At 34.3% G+C, this 19,530-nt stretch overlaps 1 protein-coding gene across 2 annotated transcripts in view; it reads right to left on the bottom strand.

Moving 5' to 3' along the window:
- Positions 1-11,576, bottom strand: part of LOC129231759 (triple functional domain protein-like) — a 211,426-nt gene extending 199,850 nt beyond the window's left edge. For both annotated transcript variants that reach the window (XR_008581286.1, XM_054866126.1), the window contains exons 1-2: positions 11,152-11,576; positions 2,663-2,837 (exon numbers count right to left, since the gene is read on the bottom strand). Coding sequence is in view for 1 of the 2 variants with exons in the window: in XM_054866126.1 (XP_054722101.1) it covers positions 2,663-2,837; positions 11,152-11,304 (328 nt within the window). In the remaining variant the exon portion in view is untranslated. The remainder of the gene's footprint in view (positions 1-2,662; positions 2,838-11,151) is intronic.
- Between the last annotated feature and the right edge of the window lie 7,954 nt (positions 11,577-19,530).

Below are 19,530 nucleotides of genomic sequence, written 5' to 3'. Positions count from 1 at the left end.
CAATTGCTTTTTTTTTTTAAATAAAAAGTACGAAGGGCAGAATTTATGCGAAATAAGAAAGAATTTGAGAAATTTTAGCCTCTACAGCAGTCTTAAGTGTCAAAAAGTATGACAGTTTAGGAAGGAAACATTTACCCTTGTTTGGAGACAAACGGTGAGAGCAACACGTTTTTCTCGTTGAAAAAAGTGCACCTTGTTATCGCGAAACACGTGCTTGCAACTCTTTTGCAGCAATTCATTTCTCACAACATTGCTCTCGCGCACTTAAGGTGGGTTGAGTTTCTAAAAGATATAGGTGCGAATTAAGGAGGGGTAACTAGTAAGTCACATAATAAACTTTGTGCTTTCAAATTGGAAAAAAAATATGCTATAAATATTGAGAAAAGTCCCAATTTAAGATTTCCAACTGAAGAAAGTGCAGTAATAAATAAATAATAAGCTCCTCTTGTGATTATTATTTTAATGTTATAATATACATTATTTATTATTATAATATACATTATTTATTATTATAATATACATTATTTATTATTTTATTATTATAATATATACCATTTATTATTATTTATTTATTACATCATTAATAACTTATTTTTCGTTAATTTTGAGCTTTGTTTTAACTATTTTTATTATTTTAACCTGGCAAAGCTGTGTAGAAATTCCTTCTGTGAAGGAAAATTAAAGTTTCTCATTACTTGGTTTTAAGGCTCAATTCTATCTTTTTTTTGGACTATTATTCATTGAATGGACATACATCAAAGTAATCTATCTCGAAACATGAAGTTGGTAATTTTTGTGTCCTTTTAGGTTTGTAAAACAATACAAATATCTGAAAAAAAAAAAAGCTTTACTTATCATTAAACTCTCTTCTATGGAGTAAACGAAATAAACGTAACGTTATTTTACTATGAATCAAGGTACTGAATAGTACATTATGTATCAAAATTAAGTGCAAGGGCTGACTAATCCAAAGGCTACTTAAAAATACCTAGACGACTACTTCTTTTAGATCAGAAGCCATTTTACATTGAATTGTTCTACAAATTCTGAGAAATAATTTGATCTGGCGCCAGAATTATTTTTTCTGCCTCATAGGATTTTAAATTTTTTTATCGCTCACTGATCCATAAATTCAGTGTTTGAAGAATTCTTTGGCACTCTTAATAAAATGTGTGGATTTGTCCGAAAATGTGATATGATTAGGTTCCATCTAGAGCCAAAATATTTTATTCTTGAACAAATTCGCCAGCAACATGGAAAGTGAACAAAGCTAAAACTTCTTTTATTCTTCAAAATGTCGACATGATCAAGGAATACGCGAGGCAGGATTAACCATTGGGTCCACGAGGCCCTGTTTTTTTCTATCTTAGGAAGGAGGAAGGGCTCCGAAAATAATCTACCATTCGTCGCCTCAGAGCAACACTAAAGTATCTAATCCCAGTAATAACACTAAGATATTCTACTGTTGCTCTGAGGTGACGATATAGAAAATTAAAACAAAAGATGGCTTCAACATTGTCATTATGATGCTTAAAATTAAGAGCGATAATAAAAATAAAGCAATGCCACATTTAACATCAACACAGCTATTCTTTGGTAATTATTTCGTTTAGGTAGTTAACACTATCGTAGGCTGTAGCATAAGTAATAATAAAAAAATATTGTTCAAATATACTTCCAACGGTACTGCATGGAAGAATTGTACAAATTATATTTTAAATTCAAATTATATTCAGAGAAAATAAATACTTATAGCAACTTTAAATGAATACTAAGTACATATTTAAAGTTAAATTATAGATTTTTAAGTCAACAATTTATTGAGAGTGGGGAAACTAATATAGGTTCATGTATATCTTAGAGGAAAACTATGGTAAAAAAAACACTCATGTTCATATTGGGGGAAATTTTAGAAAATTCATTTAACAGCGAGCTGGAAAAAAGACGGCTAACTTTTCTGCAGTATAAGTCTACTTCTATCGATAACTAATAATAGAAAACTCTTTGATGTGATACATATCGCAATAACTTATTAATAATAAAGCTTTTGTCTGCGCCAGTATGCCAATGCGCTGTCCGCAGAATGCAGCACACGTGGCTGTGAGCATAAAACAGCTAAGCTCTATGAGAACACAACGTCTGTTACACTGCATGTCACAAAACGTTTATAAAAGCAAGAAGAGTTTTAACTAATACTTTGCAATGTTATTTTTATTTGCTGTACATATGTTTAGTCAATATAATATTTTTAAGTAAATCTTAGTTTTCTTGATTACATAAGTACAATCATTACAACGAATAAACAGCTTTCATCATAACTGTAAACATATTAACATTTTTTAAGGATATTTTTGGTTCAAATATAAAGTATGGACATCGAAAAAGATATCGAACACAAAACATCGATGTTAGAAAAAACATCGAAGTCGCATCACTTCTTCTAACGTTACTTGAAAAAATGCAAGCGTTTTCTATGCAAGTATAGTTGAAATTCTGACACTGAAAAATCAATACAAATGCCCCTTTAGAAGAAAAAAGGGGGGGGGGGCGTTGTGGCAGTCTGAGGTTTAGTACTGGGACAAAGGCATTCAATTCTATGTGTAGTCTTGTCTTTCGTAGAAAACTAGGGGACTGGTGATATGGAAAAAAAAAGATGACTCACCTGATTGAGCGAGGCAAAGAAGGGGCACCCAGCCCTGGGCTGCATCGACTGGTCGTCGCACCAGGGCCCAGCCCGTGGGCCTCAGTTCAAGTAACAGCACCTGCTCTCCACAGACAACGCTTAACTCGTTACTGTCTTCTCGAGCACAGTGGTCCCGCACCACGGAACGCCAAGCCTAAAACGAGAAACGACAGATGAAAAACCAACTAATCCAAACTTATTGGTGGCTGACCGATGTTCGAGGATCTTATGGCCTGCTGCCTGAAAAAAGGAATCCTCGGCTCTGTGAGTATTTTGTCCGTCGGTATTTTTGGTAATGGATCTTGCCTGTATATCTGCTCGACTTTCTGTCCTTCAGATCTATGTCTGCTGGACCTTTTGGAGGTGAATCTTTTGCTCGTAGATTTTCCGGTTTCGGGCCGTGTCCGGCATTCAATGTTCGGTTTTCGGTACATCAAAAACCGGATTAATTAGAAAATTGCTCTGAACTTATTAGGGACCAGTGATGTTCGGGGATCGTATTTGGCAGTGAGAAGCATATGGATATAGGTGGACTTTTTTAAGCTTCGAGAGAAAAGCATTTGAAGTTCCGATCCTAGGTAGACTTGCATTTTTTTTTTTTCTAAATCATGCTTTATAGCAGAGCCAATCAGAGCTGCTATTACTATAACTAACCCCAATGCAGAGGAGAGGTTCCCCTACCATTTTTACAGGTTATCTCGAAATTTTAAATTTTGGCACTTACAACCCTTTGTCTCTCACTGCCTCATCCTGCTTGCCCAAAATGTGAGCTTATGTTCTGTGAATCTTTTGTCCATTGAACTTTTTCATTATGGATCTTATATCCACCTGACCTTTTGAGAGTTGATCTTCAGTTCTTAAACCTTTTGGTTTTGGATCTTATTCAATGTTAGGATAACGAAAAATCCGGATTAACTGAAAAATTGCTATTAAAGAGTAAAATCTACTTAAATAGCATTCTTTTGCGTACTGTATACTGGTATGTTTTTTAAATTTTGTTATTGTGCTGATTTTGTTTTTTTTTTTGGGGGGGGGGGAGGAGGCATTGAGATGCAGCACTACAATCGATATGTATAAAAATGGCTGCATGTTTATGTGTATGCTCCTGATACAAATCTCTCGTTTAAGTCAGATCTTCGTCGAATTTGACGCATAGGTCCTTTGATTCACAGGATCAATACAGGGTTGTTTTCACGTCTATGGGGGATACCCCGTCCCTCTTCAGTGTTTTCACCAGAAAATCCGAACCAGAAATTTTACAATAATTAAGTTAAAAATCGAGTTTTTCACTTGAGTAAGAAGTTTCTTAAAAAAGTAAGAAGTATCTTAAGAAATCCACATGATTCAGCAGTTATCCCACAGAGTATATTGAAATATTTTCACATCGAAAAAAAGAACACTGCCAAGCAAATAACTCCTTACCCTCCAAAAAATGACGTAGGTGTTCATGATTCATTACTATTTAATACAAAAAAGACGCATCCAGTTTCTAGTTCTGGAGGGTTTCATTGTCAAAATGTGATCACACGATTTGGAAAGAAGTCCGTAAACGTAATAGTCAGGCCCAAATGAGGGATTTTGACCGGTCTCTCACAAATGTTTCGAAATTGAAGCCTCCAAAACGCAGTTGTAGAGATCTATTTGATCGGTTTAACGAGGGTTATGACCCCTATGATCCACCCCCTGCAATTGCGGTCGGTTACGCCATCAGTGCCTGCTGTATTACATGCCCAAAATGTTACATTCTAATTAGTATTATTAGACCAACTCCTAATATTAAAGAGGATGATTTTAAAATTTTGGATATGGGTCATTCTTGCAAAGATGTTAAAAATTATGTCCGAGACTTAGGAATTAGTTTTATCACATTTTTGAGAAGATACATTCAGTTATTGCAATGAACTTTTTTAGTGGGCTTCGTTCCAACACAAAATTATTTTTTTTTTCTTAAAATGATTCCGAGTGTTTTTCATGAGAGTTATTATAAGACTTTAACAGAGTTTTTGAGTATTGTTGGAACAAATTTCAAACTTTTGTTGTTAAAAGATCCTGCCATCATACGCAAAGCTTTGTCATTCGATAAACTTTGCTGTTTTTAGCTACGAAGATTTCTTATTTAGTCCAGATAAGAATTGTGTTTATCAAATAAAATTGCTTCACATTCTAGCTTTTATTCAAAACCCTGCCGATTTGTCAAAATATGCATATTTCATGAATGATGAGCCCAAAAAATCAAAATAGTAACAAAATAGAAATAATGTTAAGCATCTACAGAAAATATGTAAACATTCCTATTTTTTGCAGTGCCTTTCCATTGCGATGCCAGCTTAATTTTTGGTATAGTGGAAGAATAGTGTTAGAGAAAGTGTCTCATTTCCGAGAGCGCGTGTTTTGAGATATTCAAGGTCAACAGTCACGGTGAATGACCTTGAAACTTAAATCTAACGTAAACAAGTCATATACACCCTTGTGCGAATTAATGGAATCAAGTCGGGAACTTTTAATTTTCGAATTTTTTAGGTCGTTCAACCTTTGTTTATAACAGCTGTTTAGCCTACCAGTTGATTAGGTGCTATAACCTCATGTTTTTTTTTGTCATAAATATTGGTTTTATTTAAGTGTTATAAATTTATACATATTTTTGCTGTTTCTTCTCAATTCGGTCACTTTTTTTCTTTTTGATAGCCATGGATATTTCTCCACGGAAAAGGCAGGCCATTGTGAAATAGTGCAAATCTGATTGCATAACAAAATAAAAAATGATTTGTGCTTCTTGCTAAAAACATGGTTAAGAGATCAAGAATTCAAAGAAAAGCGCAAAACTCTTATTGAATCTGTCCAGTAGAATGAAAATTGTGCTGGAAAAGGGGGGGGAGGCATATTAAGTGGTGATTTGATAATTAAACGATGTAAATAAAGGTGAATAGAAAAATATTTTGCTTAGCTTTACAATGGTCTCTGAATGTTTATTTTACTATAAGTAGGAGAGAAGATCCAGTCATCTGTAAAAACACACTTAATTTTTTTTCGCACATTGAGTTTTTTTACAAGCCTATATTTTGAACGAAGTTCAAAATAGAAATCTAAAAATTGACAGAATTATCTTGTCATATGTGTCCTTCATGCACAATTTTATTAAAATCGGCAATGATGTGGTCAAAAACTCAATTTTTTTTTTATTGATTTGACATGGCTTGCTCATCTACAGAAAATACGTATACATTCCTCTTTCTTTGCCATTGCGGTGCCGACCTAATTTTTGATACAGCGGAAGAATAGTGTTAGAGCAATTTTTTTTTTTTTTTTTTTTTTCTGAAGGGAAGTGTTTTGAGATACTCAAGGTCAAAAGTCCCGGGGAATGACCTTGAAACTTAAATCTGATTTAAGAAAGTCATAATATATCAATAGAAATCTCTTTTATTTAGCTCTACAAAGGTTTTTAAATTTTCATGTTACTATAATTATTAAAGAATCTACAGTCACTTGAAAGAACACGATCTCCCTTTTTTCGCACATTGAGTTTTTTTTACAGATCCATGTTTTGAACAATTTTCAAAATAGAAATCTAAAACTTTGGAGGATTACTTATCTTGTCGCATGTGTCCTTAATACCAAATTTTATTAAAATCAGAAATTGTGAAGTCAGGAAGGTGATTAATCTGACATGAAATTGTTAAGGTATGAGAAGAATGAACGCTTGCGTTGCCTACATACGGCTGTCAACTATCGGCCAAAGTTATTTTTGTTCCAAAACCGCCGTGTTTTACTAATACGGAAAACTTATATAAACACACATTCCATTTCTTTAAATGTCAAATTTTCCGATTTTTTGTTATTTGAAGATAACAAAAGAACGGTAAATTCTAAGGACTTCATTTTGGGCTTAAATAAAAGCTAATTAAATTTATTCTATCAGCATTATGATCAATTTTGTTATAAAATAAGAGTGTGGCGATATTTGACCGTAAAAGAGAGCAAGTTTTTTTTTCTTTTTTTTTAAATAAATGACCAATTATTAATTGTAGAGCATGCTAGTTGAACTTAAATTGTGATAAATTTAATGCATTTTAAAAGCGCAACAGTATTTAAAAAATCATTTTACGGGCTATAAAGTGAGAACTGAAACGAGCTGATGTGCGCATCACATGACTTCCTTTTACTCCAATTTAATGTCATTTCCACATTATTGGCAATTTTAATGTGATTCAATTGTTTACTCTCTAAGTATCACCAACAGTGGCCAAATTGAAACCAAACTTTAAAAAAAAAAGCCAAATTTGTTGCCAAGTTGGCGACAAAACTTGGCGACCAAAAGACTGGCGACATATCGCAAAGTGTCCGACAAATTATAACACCACTTGAGTTTACATCGAAATTAACAATGATTTCCCCCCAAAAAGTAGCAAAAGACCCCCTTAGGAACACCCGAATGCAACCAAAAGAGAAGGTGCACAACTAGACCCCACTAGGAATCTACGTACCAAATTTCAGCTTTCTAGGACATACCGTTTTTGAGTTATGCGAGATACATACACACATACATACGTACATACGGACGTCACGAGAAAATTCGTTGTAATTAACTCGGGGGTAGTCAAAATGGATATTTCAAGTGTCTGTACGTTTCTAGGCATATATCCACGTGTGGTCGGGTCGAAAAAAAAACTCAACATTCATTCGGGGGTGAGAAAAATGGAAATTAAGGCCGATTTTTGAGTTAAATCTGTTTTGCGAATACAATACTTACTTTTTTGTAAAAGGAAGTAAAAAGTCAGAAAATTTTGTAGTTTTTCACGTGTTACGAAACGAGCATAGATTTTCGGAAATTGCAATCATGGATTCACAATACCCTAATTGATCCAAACAACATATTAAAAAATTATAACTACATAGCGCTTTGCGATTTTAACTCTTTTTTGTGTGCACTTTGACTAGACTAATATTTCTTGAGTACTCCACAAAATCAAACAGATTTAAGTAAGAAAATGTATGACGCTTTTTGAATCATTTATATAAATGCAGTGAAGTCTCATAACAACAAACTTCAAAGGATCGCAAATTTTATTCGTATAACAGGGATTTCGTTGTAATGAGATTCAAGTAATATAATGGCAATTTAGGCGGGGCTGAAAAAAAAATCTTTTTTCCCTGAAAGGGATGTTTCGTAGTATTGGTATTCGTTGTAACGAGATTTCTCTGCACAACTGAAACAGTGCCGTAAGTGACATAAGTGCGGCTCTGGTTTAGTTGTGCTCTGATATTGACATTGTTTTGACCTCTTTTTCGTATAATAGGGAAGTGGAACTGAGTTGTGTTACTTTCCATAGTAATTTTGCGAAAGTATTAAAACTCAAATCTGCTCCAATAACACGTTTTTTTTTTTTTTTTTTCACTGAACTCCAAAAACTGAAGTAAACATTGTCAAGGCTCAACTAACCAGAACTACACTTATTTACAAAGCTATACATTTAAACATTACAAAAATTTTGAGGGCAAAAGTAAAATTCTTAGGTGTAGTATGAGAATTGATAATTTTATTACATTTCGTTTCGCACAAAATTACAGAAAAAACAGATGCTTATAATAAAACTTATTGAAATACTATCAATACAATATTAATGAGATAGGCGAGCTTACTTTTGAGGACAAAATTTCTCAAAACTGTGGTGCCATATCGTCGATAGCTTTGTCAATTCTTAATTTCTGTCATTGTGTGTGTGTTATAAATGATATGTTGGTAACAGCTGCGTGCCCCCTTTTAAAACAATTGGCGTACCACTTATAGATTTTCTCTTACCCCATGGGCTACGTGCACCAGTAGTTGAGACGTTTAGACCCACTGGATTATTCATCTGGCTGAAGCAAATTATCCAGTTACAGGAATCTCATCTTACTGGCCCCAGAAATCTGTACTATTAAAAATTCGGCGTTTGTGTTTGTAACCCAGTCTTTTCCGGATTGGGAATGTCTTCCAGGTCAATGCTAGTACCTTTGGATACATTTCATATAGGGGAAGCTATTCGCCCTGTCTCACCCCTCAAAACATTTAGGGCCGGAGAAAAGAGTTTAAATATTCAGGATGTCCTGGGGACATCCAGAAGTAAAAGCATTGCAGTCAAAAATTGACACCAGCAGCAAGTGGCATTGAGCCACCGTAGGTGGCGAAACGCGGTTGGCGAGCGAAACAAGCAGGAGGCGAAGTCCCCTATGAAACATTGTTCTTAAAACAAATGAAAAACTTATTTCGTTAAGTATGGCAAAAGGTTTTAAAAATTATGGTTTTCTTGGGCTTAACCTAAAGTCAGTTTCCGTTAGCCATTTTAAATACAATGATTTTGACAATTTAGCCCTTAAACCATTAGTTTTCAGTCGGTAGAGCGTTCCTTCCTAGGAAGGTATAGAATTATTATAAAGGGGAAACGCAGTTCTCTTACCAGCATATAATTTTTAATGTACGCACACATCAAAAACAGACAAAGCAGTGTCAGAAATTAAGAACTGACAAAACATCATCAAAATTCGTCCTCAAGGGAAAAAAAACCATCTCATAAACATTGTACTAATAGTGTTTCACCAATGTTGTATATTAAGCATCATTTTTCTGTAATTTTGTAAGATTTGTCAAAAGTAGTAAAATTATCATTACTCATGCTATAATTATGGATAGTAAATAAGTCTGATTTGGCGCATATATGGCAGTTCTACTCATTCACTAAAGTTATAACTACAGAATAACATTTATGAAACTGGAATTTAACGAAAGTTGAAAACAGTATCTTTACAGTCGGGCAAAGCAGTTTCTTTATGGAAATAGGGGGGCACAGGTATAAGAAGTTTAGAACCGCTAAAGTACGCACGCGGTTACCAAAAAGGATATAGTAAACCTGTGTAAGTTGACCACTTGCGGTGCACTATTTTAGTGGTCAACTTAAACAGGTGGTTGAGGTTGAATTATATGAAATAGATATAATTCTGTGCTTAAAAATAGCGGTCAACTTAGACAGGTGGTCAACTTACAAGAGTTGTCAACTTTACAGGTTTTACTGTACAAAACTACATTAGGTATCATGCTAGAATTTAATTGTGACACAATTCGGAGTAATATCGCGTGATCCTACATTCAAACAAAAGAATTCCAAATCTTAGTTAACTTCTGGACTGGTGTTGAAAAAGAACACAAAGAACCACATCCCGAACACGCATTTTTGGGGTGGCAGAAATTTTCAGTTGTCAAATAAGGGTATGCTAACATAAGTATATATAATGAAAAGGGACATTAGGGTATTTAAAAATCGCTATGTATTCTAATTATGTCTCCAAGTTCCCGGAATCGTCAGACGAAATTGGCCGAATAAGAAAAACTTTTGGGAAGCCACATTGACCTCCCTTGACTATCCAATGGGGCGCCCCTGCAGAGAACTAGTATACATTGTTCTAAAACATCTTTTGGGGCTTATGACCACTTACTCGCGCGGAAAAGGGTCACCAAGTTGTACTTACCTGATGAGCAAGTATACAAACAAGCTTAATGTTCAGGTTGGTTTGCGGCTGTGTTTGACTAAGTTGAAGCCAAACATTGATGAACTTCGTAAATGAAAAACAGAAGCAACGTTCCCACTAATTATTTCTCGAGTCTTTAGTTTTATAAATGATTAATTAAATCTTTGTAATAAAATGTCCATTAAAAAAATTTCTTGTTTTTGATTCTAATTACCTATATATAATTTTATCTTTAAAATTTTAGTAGTTTAACTCATGTTTAATAAAGTTTATAATAAGTGATTTTTGGGGAAGGAGGGTACGCATAGTTAATGATGCACGGAAACGAGTACGTGTGTTGGAAAAGGTTGAGAACCTTTGGGATAGTAAAAATCCGAGCAGCAATCACTGAAAAATTAAAATCACTAAAACATTGCTAATTGTAGAATCCTTAAGAGAATACTTATACTCTAAAATCACTGCACTTTCAGAAATGCATCTACACATATCACGAAATTTTTGTCGCATTTGAAGAAATGGCTTCGTGAAAAAAGCTCCGATTAAACTTTTCATCAAACCAAACTGACGAAAGTTTCGTGAGAATTGAACATAAGTTTTTGACCCAGCAATGAAAATTATAATCGGTGAAATATTGATGATTCTAGAATCCTTAGGTAAGTACTTATACTCTAAAATCACTGCACTTTCAGAAATGCATCCTGACATCTCACGAAATTTTCGTCGTATGACGAAATGGCTTCTGGAAAAATGCACAGATTAAACTTTTTGTCCAATTGAGTAAATGTTCCTCAAACAACGAAAGTTTCGTGCGATTTGAGCAACAGTCTCTGACCCAGCAATGAAAGCATCGTCGTAAATGACGAAATATGTCAAACGATTGAATAATCCTTGAAAGTGAGCCATGCATTTCTGAGAGTGTACGAAGCTACAAAGGACACTAACAAGAAAAACTCAGTAAAATCTTTTACCTTTTTATTCTCTGTTCTTCTGTCTTCGGGAATAGTAGAATAATGTCTCATTCGTGTATAATCATTGCTTTTCACTTCGGTATCCTCCTGTTGAGAAGCTTCCGTTGGACTGTAAGACAAACTACGGAACCAACTAAGACTTAACTTCCTCATGCTTGTGTGCTTTGAAAGAGCGCAGCATAAAATCCTTTCGTGAAACACAAATTTGATCTTCACTTCTTACATATTTGATTAATCCCCAAAGTTAGTACAAACTTCATCCTTTGGGCTCGATGTCAGATTGCATGGGAACAGCTGTAATCCTTGTAATTCCGAGTAAGAAGCTTTTTAACTGTTTTGAAGACATCCGGTTTCAATTAAAACCAATTCGACGCACATTTCCATCGGCACGCACAAACTCTTGACATCATGGACAAGCCACCAGCCTCTCCCAATCACTGCAAATGAAGAACAAGCAAAAGTTAAAAGTATACTTCGAAGCCAAGTTCAAAGCGCTCTTGGCGAGCGTTTCAATTGCTTTAGACCGATGCGAAAGCCAACACCCCAGACACGTCCTAAAAATACCCTCAAAACATATAGCATGTGGAAGCATAAGAAAAACCTTCAGAGGGTTAAAAAAAAAAATGTGTCGCACACATAAATTAAAGGACGAGTCCAATTTCTTTCTTTTCCTGTTTGGGTGAAGACGTTCATTTTTTTGGTCTGTGGATAAAGCGAGGAGGGTTATTAAAAAGGAAACTTGAACTGGCTCCACAGTTCCGGAAGTAATGGGAACAAAGACACAGATTGTTAAGATGAAACTATCGAGAGGCAGACGCCTCGATTATTTTCGATCAACAAACATTAACGAAAATGATTTTACAAACACTTAACTCTAAAACCTTCTTTATTAAAAATAGGTTTGGATAAGAATACATTTTTATGCCGTATACTTCTTCCAGCATAAAACAGTTGCTCATTTATACATTGAAAAAAAAAATTGTCGAACACATTAACATATTTAACCGAAGAAATAAAAATATATCTTTGTGCAAAGAAGTAGAAGGAAGTATTACAACGTTAATTCCCAGACAAAACTTTTGTCGGATATCTTTTCATCCATAAGCTCACTTCTTTTGCATTGAAAAAGAGGTTCCTTATAACCTCGAAACACGTGTATGCAGTATACAGTTATCTGCAATTCTCGTGCAAATTAACGTTGTAATATTTCATTTTACTTTGTGACTTGTTAAACTGCGTGTTCCACCCTTGATGTGAATATCATTAAAAGCGAAAATATGTTTCACTTGCTTCAATTAAAAAGAAAAAAAAGAGAAGATATGTTTGAATATTTTGTACTCCTCGATATCTGAAATAATTCGTCCCGTTCGAGCAAAAAGCACTAAGTCCAAAACTCCAATTTTGAGACTCTGGCCAAATTGAAATTTCAAATCGCTATAAAAAATTGCAAAAATCATTTTACATACCCTTTACTCTATAGTGGATTTATTTTCGTAGCTTTCAAATTAAATTAGTTTACATCATAAAATAATAACTGTGATGTCTAATTCATCGCAATGATTCATCAAATATTTTTGCTAACTTTTCCGAGACTTTTGCCAAATCGCTGACGAAATACTCTTTGGAAACTAAGAATTATCAATAATAACTCTGACAGAAAATATAACTTAAAATCCAAAAATAAATAGAAAACACATACAACATAAATAATTCAGCCAAATAGATATGATTTTGCTTCAAAAGTGAAATTCACTATTTTAATACATGCTCAATCTATTTGCCCCAACGAGACATCTTTACGCGTATATTTGCCCTTTATTCCCGTAGTTTTAAACTTTGGTTCTCTTAATTGGGATATATTTGAATGTAAGAAACCATTATGTATCATAATATAAAGTTCTAATATGAGTTTCTAAAAAGTTTTCTTGCATTTAAAAAATAATGATTTTTCAAGTACAAAGGATGTTTTTGGAAAGTTAATAATGGTTTCGTACATTCGAATATATCATAATTAGAAGCCGATGTTTAAAATGAAGTGCAAATATATGCGTAAAAAAGTCACACCCGTGCAAATGCATTGAGCACATAAAAATACTATAGAAATAACGCCATCTTTCATTTGTTGCTTATTCAAATTGCATACTGAAAGGGGGGGGGGGAATGTTTGTACTGAAAATCCTAAGGGTGTAACTAAACACGTCTTGAACGTCCCCTCCTAAAATACGATCAAATAATGAAAATTTTAATTTCTTGGATAAAAAATGCGTTATTATTAAAGAGGTTCGTAGCTTGCGTTTTGAAATATGGCGTTATCTTTATAGTATTTTTATATGCTCAAGCTATTTGCACGGATGTGACATTTTTACGCATATATTTGCACTGTATTAATTGGGATGAATTCGAATATACGGAACCATTATGTAACATAATATGAAGTATTAACTTTCTAAAACGTATTCTTGCATTTAAAAAATAATGATTTTTCAAGTACAAAATATGTTTCTAGAAAGTTGATACTTCCTATTATGATACATAATTTTTCCGTATATTCGAATTTATCCCAATTAATAGCCAATGTTTAAAATAAAGTGCAAATATATGCGTAAAAATGTCGCACCCATGCAAATGGATTGAGCATATAAAAATATTTTAAAAATAACGCCATCTTTCAAAACGGTTTTTTATTGGGATAAATTGGAATGTACGGAACCATTATGCAACATAATATCTGCACTTCAGAGCCAGACTGACGCAAGTCCAACATTTTGTCGCTTATTAGTACATTCCATATAGAATTCGATTCTGCATCAAGCCATGTGAACGTAAACTCTAAAAAAAAAATCTTTCGCAATTGTTTACCAGTGTTGCGTGTCTCATGTTTTGCATGGGTCATACAAACGTTTTCCCTCTCTCCTGTAAAGTTGTGATCATGTGACTTACGTTAGTCTGGCTCTGAGGTACATATATGAAGCATCAACTTTCAAAAAGTTTTCTTGTATTTAAAAAATTATGATTTTTTTCATGTACAAGAGATGTTTTATACACTTGATAACTTCATATTATGATACAATATGGTTCATTTTATTCGAATATGTCACAATTCAAAGTCCATGTTAAAAATAAAGTGCAAATATATGCGTAAAAATGTCACACCCGCGCAAATAGATTGAGCATGTGAAACATTATAAAAAATAACGCCATCTTTCAAAACGCAAATTACAAACCTCTTTAATAACAATACATTTTTAAACCAAGAAATTATAATTTTCATTATTTGATCGTATTTTAGGAGGTGACGTTGAAAACGTGTTTAGTTACAACCTTAGGATTTTCACTACAAGCATTTTCCTCCCTTCTATATACAATATGAATAAGCAACAAATAAAACATTTTCTAACTCAGTTTGATTAAAGTAAAAATGATTTACCAAAATTTCTGTTACAATAATTTAGTGTGATTTGAAATGTTGGAATAAGTTGCTTTTGATCGGCAGGTTAGGATTAAATTCTAGTTGATTGGGATTACAAGTTTGAACGGATTAAACGCATTTGTTCTGTAAAACTACAACTATTTTTAACTGTATTAACTACTGTAATAAACTTAAAAGGAAAAGCAAGACAACTGTTGATAGCAGTCAACAAACTGTACACGAAAGCGAGCTGAATGTGGATTACTCTTTGGCCAGTTAAAAACTAAAATACAAAACAGTTTTTACAGGCCAATAAAAAAATTTCTTCTTAAAATTGGACAGAAAAAATAACAGTTTTGTTTAAAAAAGAATGTGTTCTATTTCAGCGGTTAAACAAAAAAATTTCTCAGTAGGCCAATTATAGAACCGCTTTCTGCTCAATCTGTGTGCAAATGAGATATTTTTACGCATTGATTTGCGTTTTATTCCCGGAGTTTAAAACTTTTAATCCTTATATAATCGAATATGAGGCACCGTTTTATCATAATAGGAAGTATCAGCTTTCTAAAAAGCTTTCTTGTGTTTTAAAAGTAATGATTTGTGCGTGTTGCGGGCGTGATCTGGCTATCACGCCCACAACAGGTACAAATCATTATTTTTCTAAGCACAGTTTTTTTAACAGCATATTGGAATACATAAAAATTAAAAGCCAAAGTTTAAAATTACGGCAAGAAAGTGCAAATACAGGATGCGGCAAGAAAACTTCCTTATTTCAAAACTCAATGACACCCATTTTGTGAATCAGAATATTGTGGTTTGTTTTAATAATTTAGATTCATATATAAAATTTCTTTTACGCAGTTTTAAATCTGACATCAGGTAGGTGAAGCCCCCATTGTCTATGCCCTGAATTAGTCGATTTCTGACAGTTCTCATGACCCCTCCTAATATAAAATTGTAGAAGTGAGTGCGCGCGCTCGTTGGCAATTTCTACCAATATGTCTACCTTCAGGCCTTATAGGGTCCAAAGATTTCAGAGCGCGAGATACCAAAACACCCACAAAAAATCGCTAAGAGCCAAATCGGGTGAGCGGACAAGACACTTCAAAACACCTCATATTGAGATAAGGCGTTTTTTGAAGTATTCCTTCAATGCAGCTAATGATGACCTTGAAGAGTGAGGCGTTTTCCGTTTTTTTCCAACCAAATGTCACCTACTTCGAATTCATAAAATAGCGGAAGAAAAAGCAAATTTTTCAATGTATGGGCAATGGGGGGGGGGGGGGGGAGGGGCGTTACCTATCTTATGTGATTTTCAAAACTTTGTAAAACGAAACTTTAGATATGTACATACATTGTTTAAAAACAAAAAACATTCCGATTCACAAAACGAGTTTTATTGGCTTTTAAAGAAAGGAAGTTATCTTACCGCCCCCTATGCGTAAAAATGCCACATCCGCACAAATGGATTGAGCAGCCTCCCACGATCCATTCCACACGCTATGCTTATTTTGCACTTATGAGATTAGCATTGTGTCAACAGCTTGTTGACCGCAAGAAGGAGTTGTTTGGTTTTCCATTTTATTTTTTATAATAGTTAATAGTTAGTCAGACTTTTACCGTACGAAAAAAGTTTTGATCCATCGTAAGCCCAATTAAAGAAAATGTATTCCTCATTAATGGATTAAAAACATCTTATTCCAACTTTTCAGGTTACATGACTAAATTATGCAGAAATAATAGAAAATTCTTATTGATTTAACTAAAATAAGTTTTAAAAATTCCTTCTCCGTGTTGCGCATTGGAGAAAATTTTCTTGCTTGAACGGGAAATTGCTAGGTTTGCGATTAAACCCTTAAAGACCTTATTATTTTCAAGAAAACGGTTATAAAAGTGTCTATTTTATATTCAAGAAAATTATAAAGTTGTGTAACATACGTGTTTCATTTTTATTTTTCGAATTGTTTTTTGCTTGAACTTTGTACGCTCTAAGCCCGGAAGTGTCACGGGCACGAGAAATAAGAGCACGGGCGCCCATATGCAAAGTTGCAAGGGGGGGCTCAAATATTTTCCCCAAGGTTTAACTGGATATTTTCCCCGTGGAAACTGATTTCAGGACAGATTAGAGTCATTAAAATTTGACATTTTTAATAACTTATTTATTAATGGCTGGAGAAGTAATGTTTTTACATTTTTTGCAAAGAAAGCTACTAAAAGCAAGGAAATTCTAATTTCAAAGGAGGGGGTTCGAGCCCCCCCCCCTTGCCCCCCTATATGGGCGCCCTTGAATAAGAGACGAAAGTTCAGCCCGTAATTTTGACAGGAGTGAGCAGGAAGGGGTTAAACTCCTTCGGAACGTCTCCTAATCATGGCTATAAAAAAATTTTTAGAAGTTAGCTAGAGAGAAGTTGTAGCAAATGAAAAAAAAAGTATGCGAAAACGAATTAGGTAAAACCACAGTGGGGTAGTGGCTGACACACTAGTACGTAGTTGACACTACACTAGTGATTGACACTTATAGAGGGAAAATGAACTAGCAAGCGAAGCACAGATGCAAAAGATTATTAGCACCATTTTATACTCTTGTAATTTTTGAGCAATTTTAAGATTTGCTCTTGTTAATTTATTTTCCTCTACGAATGTCAACTACTAGTGTTGAGTGTATCTGTCTGCCACTGGTGGGGATTTTACCTTACATAGAGAGTTTTTGATGTCGCTGGTCAAGGAAAGCTTCATTACACTGCTCCACACTCAAAATCTATCCGAGTAAAATTTTTTAATTCCTATTCATTTCTACGTGGCATAAACGAATGTGTTGTTTTAAATGCTTACTTAGCTGTCATTTCATTGATAAACATGGATTAATTTTATGATGGGGGAATGTTTCAGTGTTGGTAGTAATTTAAGCGCCAACCAATTAATGTACCGATAGATCGGTTGTTGTTTTAAATGCTTACTTAGCTGTCATTTCATTGATAAAAAGGAATTAATTGTATGATGGGAGGAATGTTTCAATGTTGGTAGAACTTCAAGTGCCAGCCTACCAATAGGCTAGCATTTTGTTGTTGTTTTAAATGTTTATTTAGCTGTCATTTCATTGATAAACAGGAATTAAATTATGATGGAGGGAATTTTTCAATGTTGGTAGTACTTTAAGTGTCAACCAATTAATGTACCAACAGCTAGGTTGTAATATGTCACTGAAAATCCATCTTTTGGACTTGCATGTCGACTTCTTTTCAAGCAATTGTAGCGCTGTGAGTGACGAGCACGTGGAGCGCTTCCGTCACGACATTTTAGCAATGGAAAGAAGGTGTCAACAGGGAAAGTTCAACTCTTCTGTGCTTGCAGATTATTGCTGGAATCTCCGGAGAGATGCTTCAGAAGTAGTTACAAATGAAAAGACGAAAACCGTTATACATTCATTTGAATTTTGACGTCTTGAATTCATATTATAATTTTCGAAATTCCGAATTGCGATAGAATACTACTCATTGGGTTTGTTGTTTCTGCAAATGGCTCCTATCGCAATCATAATTGCGAAAAACATAATTTGAATTAAGATGTCAAAATTCAAACGAATGCCCGGGACTGGATACTGGATATTGTGTGCCGGATGCTGTTTTTTCAAAAGAGAACTGTGCAAAGTCGAGAGGGTCATGTATAAGTAAAGCCGATTCTGGACTCAGTTACAGCATCTAGAGACTGCAGTTTTGTCCTTATTTTGGGCTCATCAGTCTGGAATAGCCATAACTCAGCTGAAAGTAAATAACCTCATAAAAGCATTGAGTGTGGGTACATCATCATACTATTAGCGAAAAGCATTGAAGTGACCCGGTAGCTTTTATGGTCACTTTTTGAGGTAAAGCCGTATCAAAATTGCGGACCTCTCGCTGATTAGTTTAAATATTAGTAGCTACCAATGGGAAGATAAATTCGGCGATTATATGAGGTTATTTTCATGTAAGTTGATTTTGGCTATTCCAGACTGATGATCCAAAAATAAGGGCGAAACGACAGTCTCTAGATGCTTCAATCTCTAACGAAGCTCTTCTATATTCCTTCCAATTCTGCCAAAGCTCCGGCTATGGCGCAGTAAACTTTAGCCATAAAATCTCTGTTATGCAAATTTGTCTAAATTACTGAAACATTTGAGCTAACACCTGAAGGTATGGTAAAAACGATTCAGCCGGAAGACAAAATAATGCTTAATCCTTCCCATGGGCGCCCATATGCAAAATTCTAAGGGGGACTCAGATATTTTAACCATGGTTTAGCACGATATTTTCCTCATGAAAACCGATTTCATTACAGATTAGAGTCATTAAAATTTGACATTTTTAAGAACTTATTCATTAATGGCTGGAGAAGAAAAATTTTTACATTTTTGCAAAGAGAAAAGTACTAAAAGCAAGAAAGTTCTAATTTCTAAGGGGGGGCTCGAGCCCCCCCTTGCCCCCCTATATGGGCGCCCTTGATCCTTCCCTTTCCCCAGATTACGCATTAATTTGTTTACCGGTAGAGTCGTTTCCACCGTATCACACTCTTAAAAATCAAGTCCAACGTTTCAGTAAGAAATAAGTTAAATCTAGAAAAAATTAGCTGCAACCATTTTTTGGTGCTAAGTTTCACCAATGCCATTAGCGCTTTTACAAGCAAACTAGTTTGAGAAAGTACCATTACATTGGTGAAACTTATCAAAATTTAAGAACAGTAGTTCCCTAACAATTCCTAGTGTACTTTAAAGCATTTATTACTTAGTTTAAAATTTTTTAGACCATATGCAACACGTTTTGAATTTTTACAGGGTGAGATTTTTTTTATCAAAACCAGTTGCGTAGCTAATTGAGAGGGATCCGCTACTGGCGTTACTCATTCAGGGGCAACATTTGGGCATGATACGCTAAAAAAAAAAACCCCTTAAAAACACCTTTAATTAAAACAATTCCTAAATGCGAATTTTTCTTTTT

This window comes from Uloborus diversus, chromosome 10 (genome assembly GCF_026930045.1).
Source record: "Uloborus diversus isolate 005 chromosome 10, Udiv.v.3.1, whole genome shotgun sequence".
Taxonomy (NCBI): domain Eukaryota; kingdom Metazoa; phylum Arthropoda; class Arachnida; order Araneae; family Uloboridae; genus Uloborus; species Uloborus diversus.
Note: the sequence above shows the minus strand (reverse complement) of the source record. Positions and strands in the feature narration are given on the sequence as shown.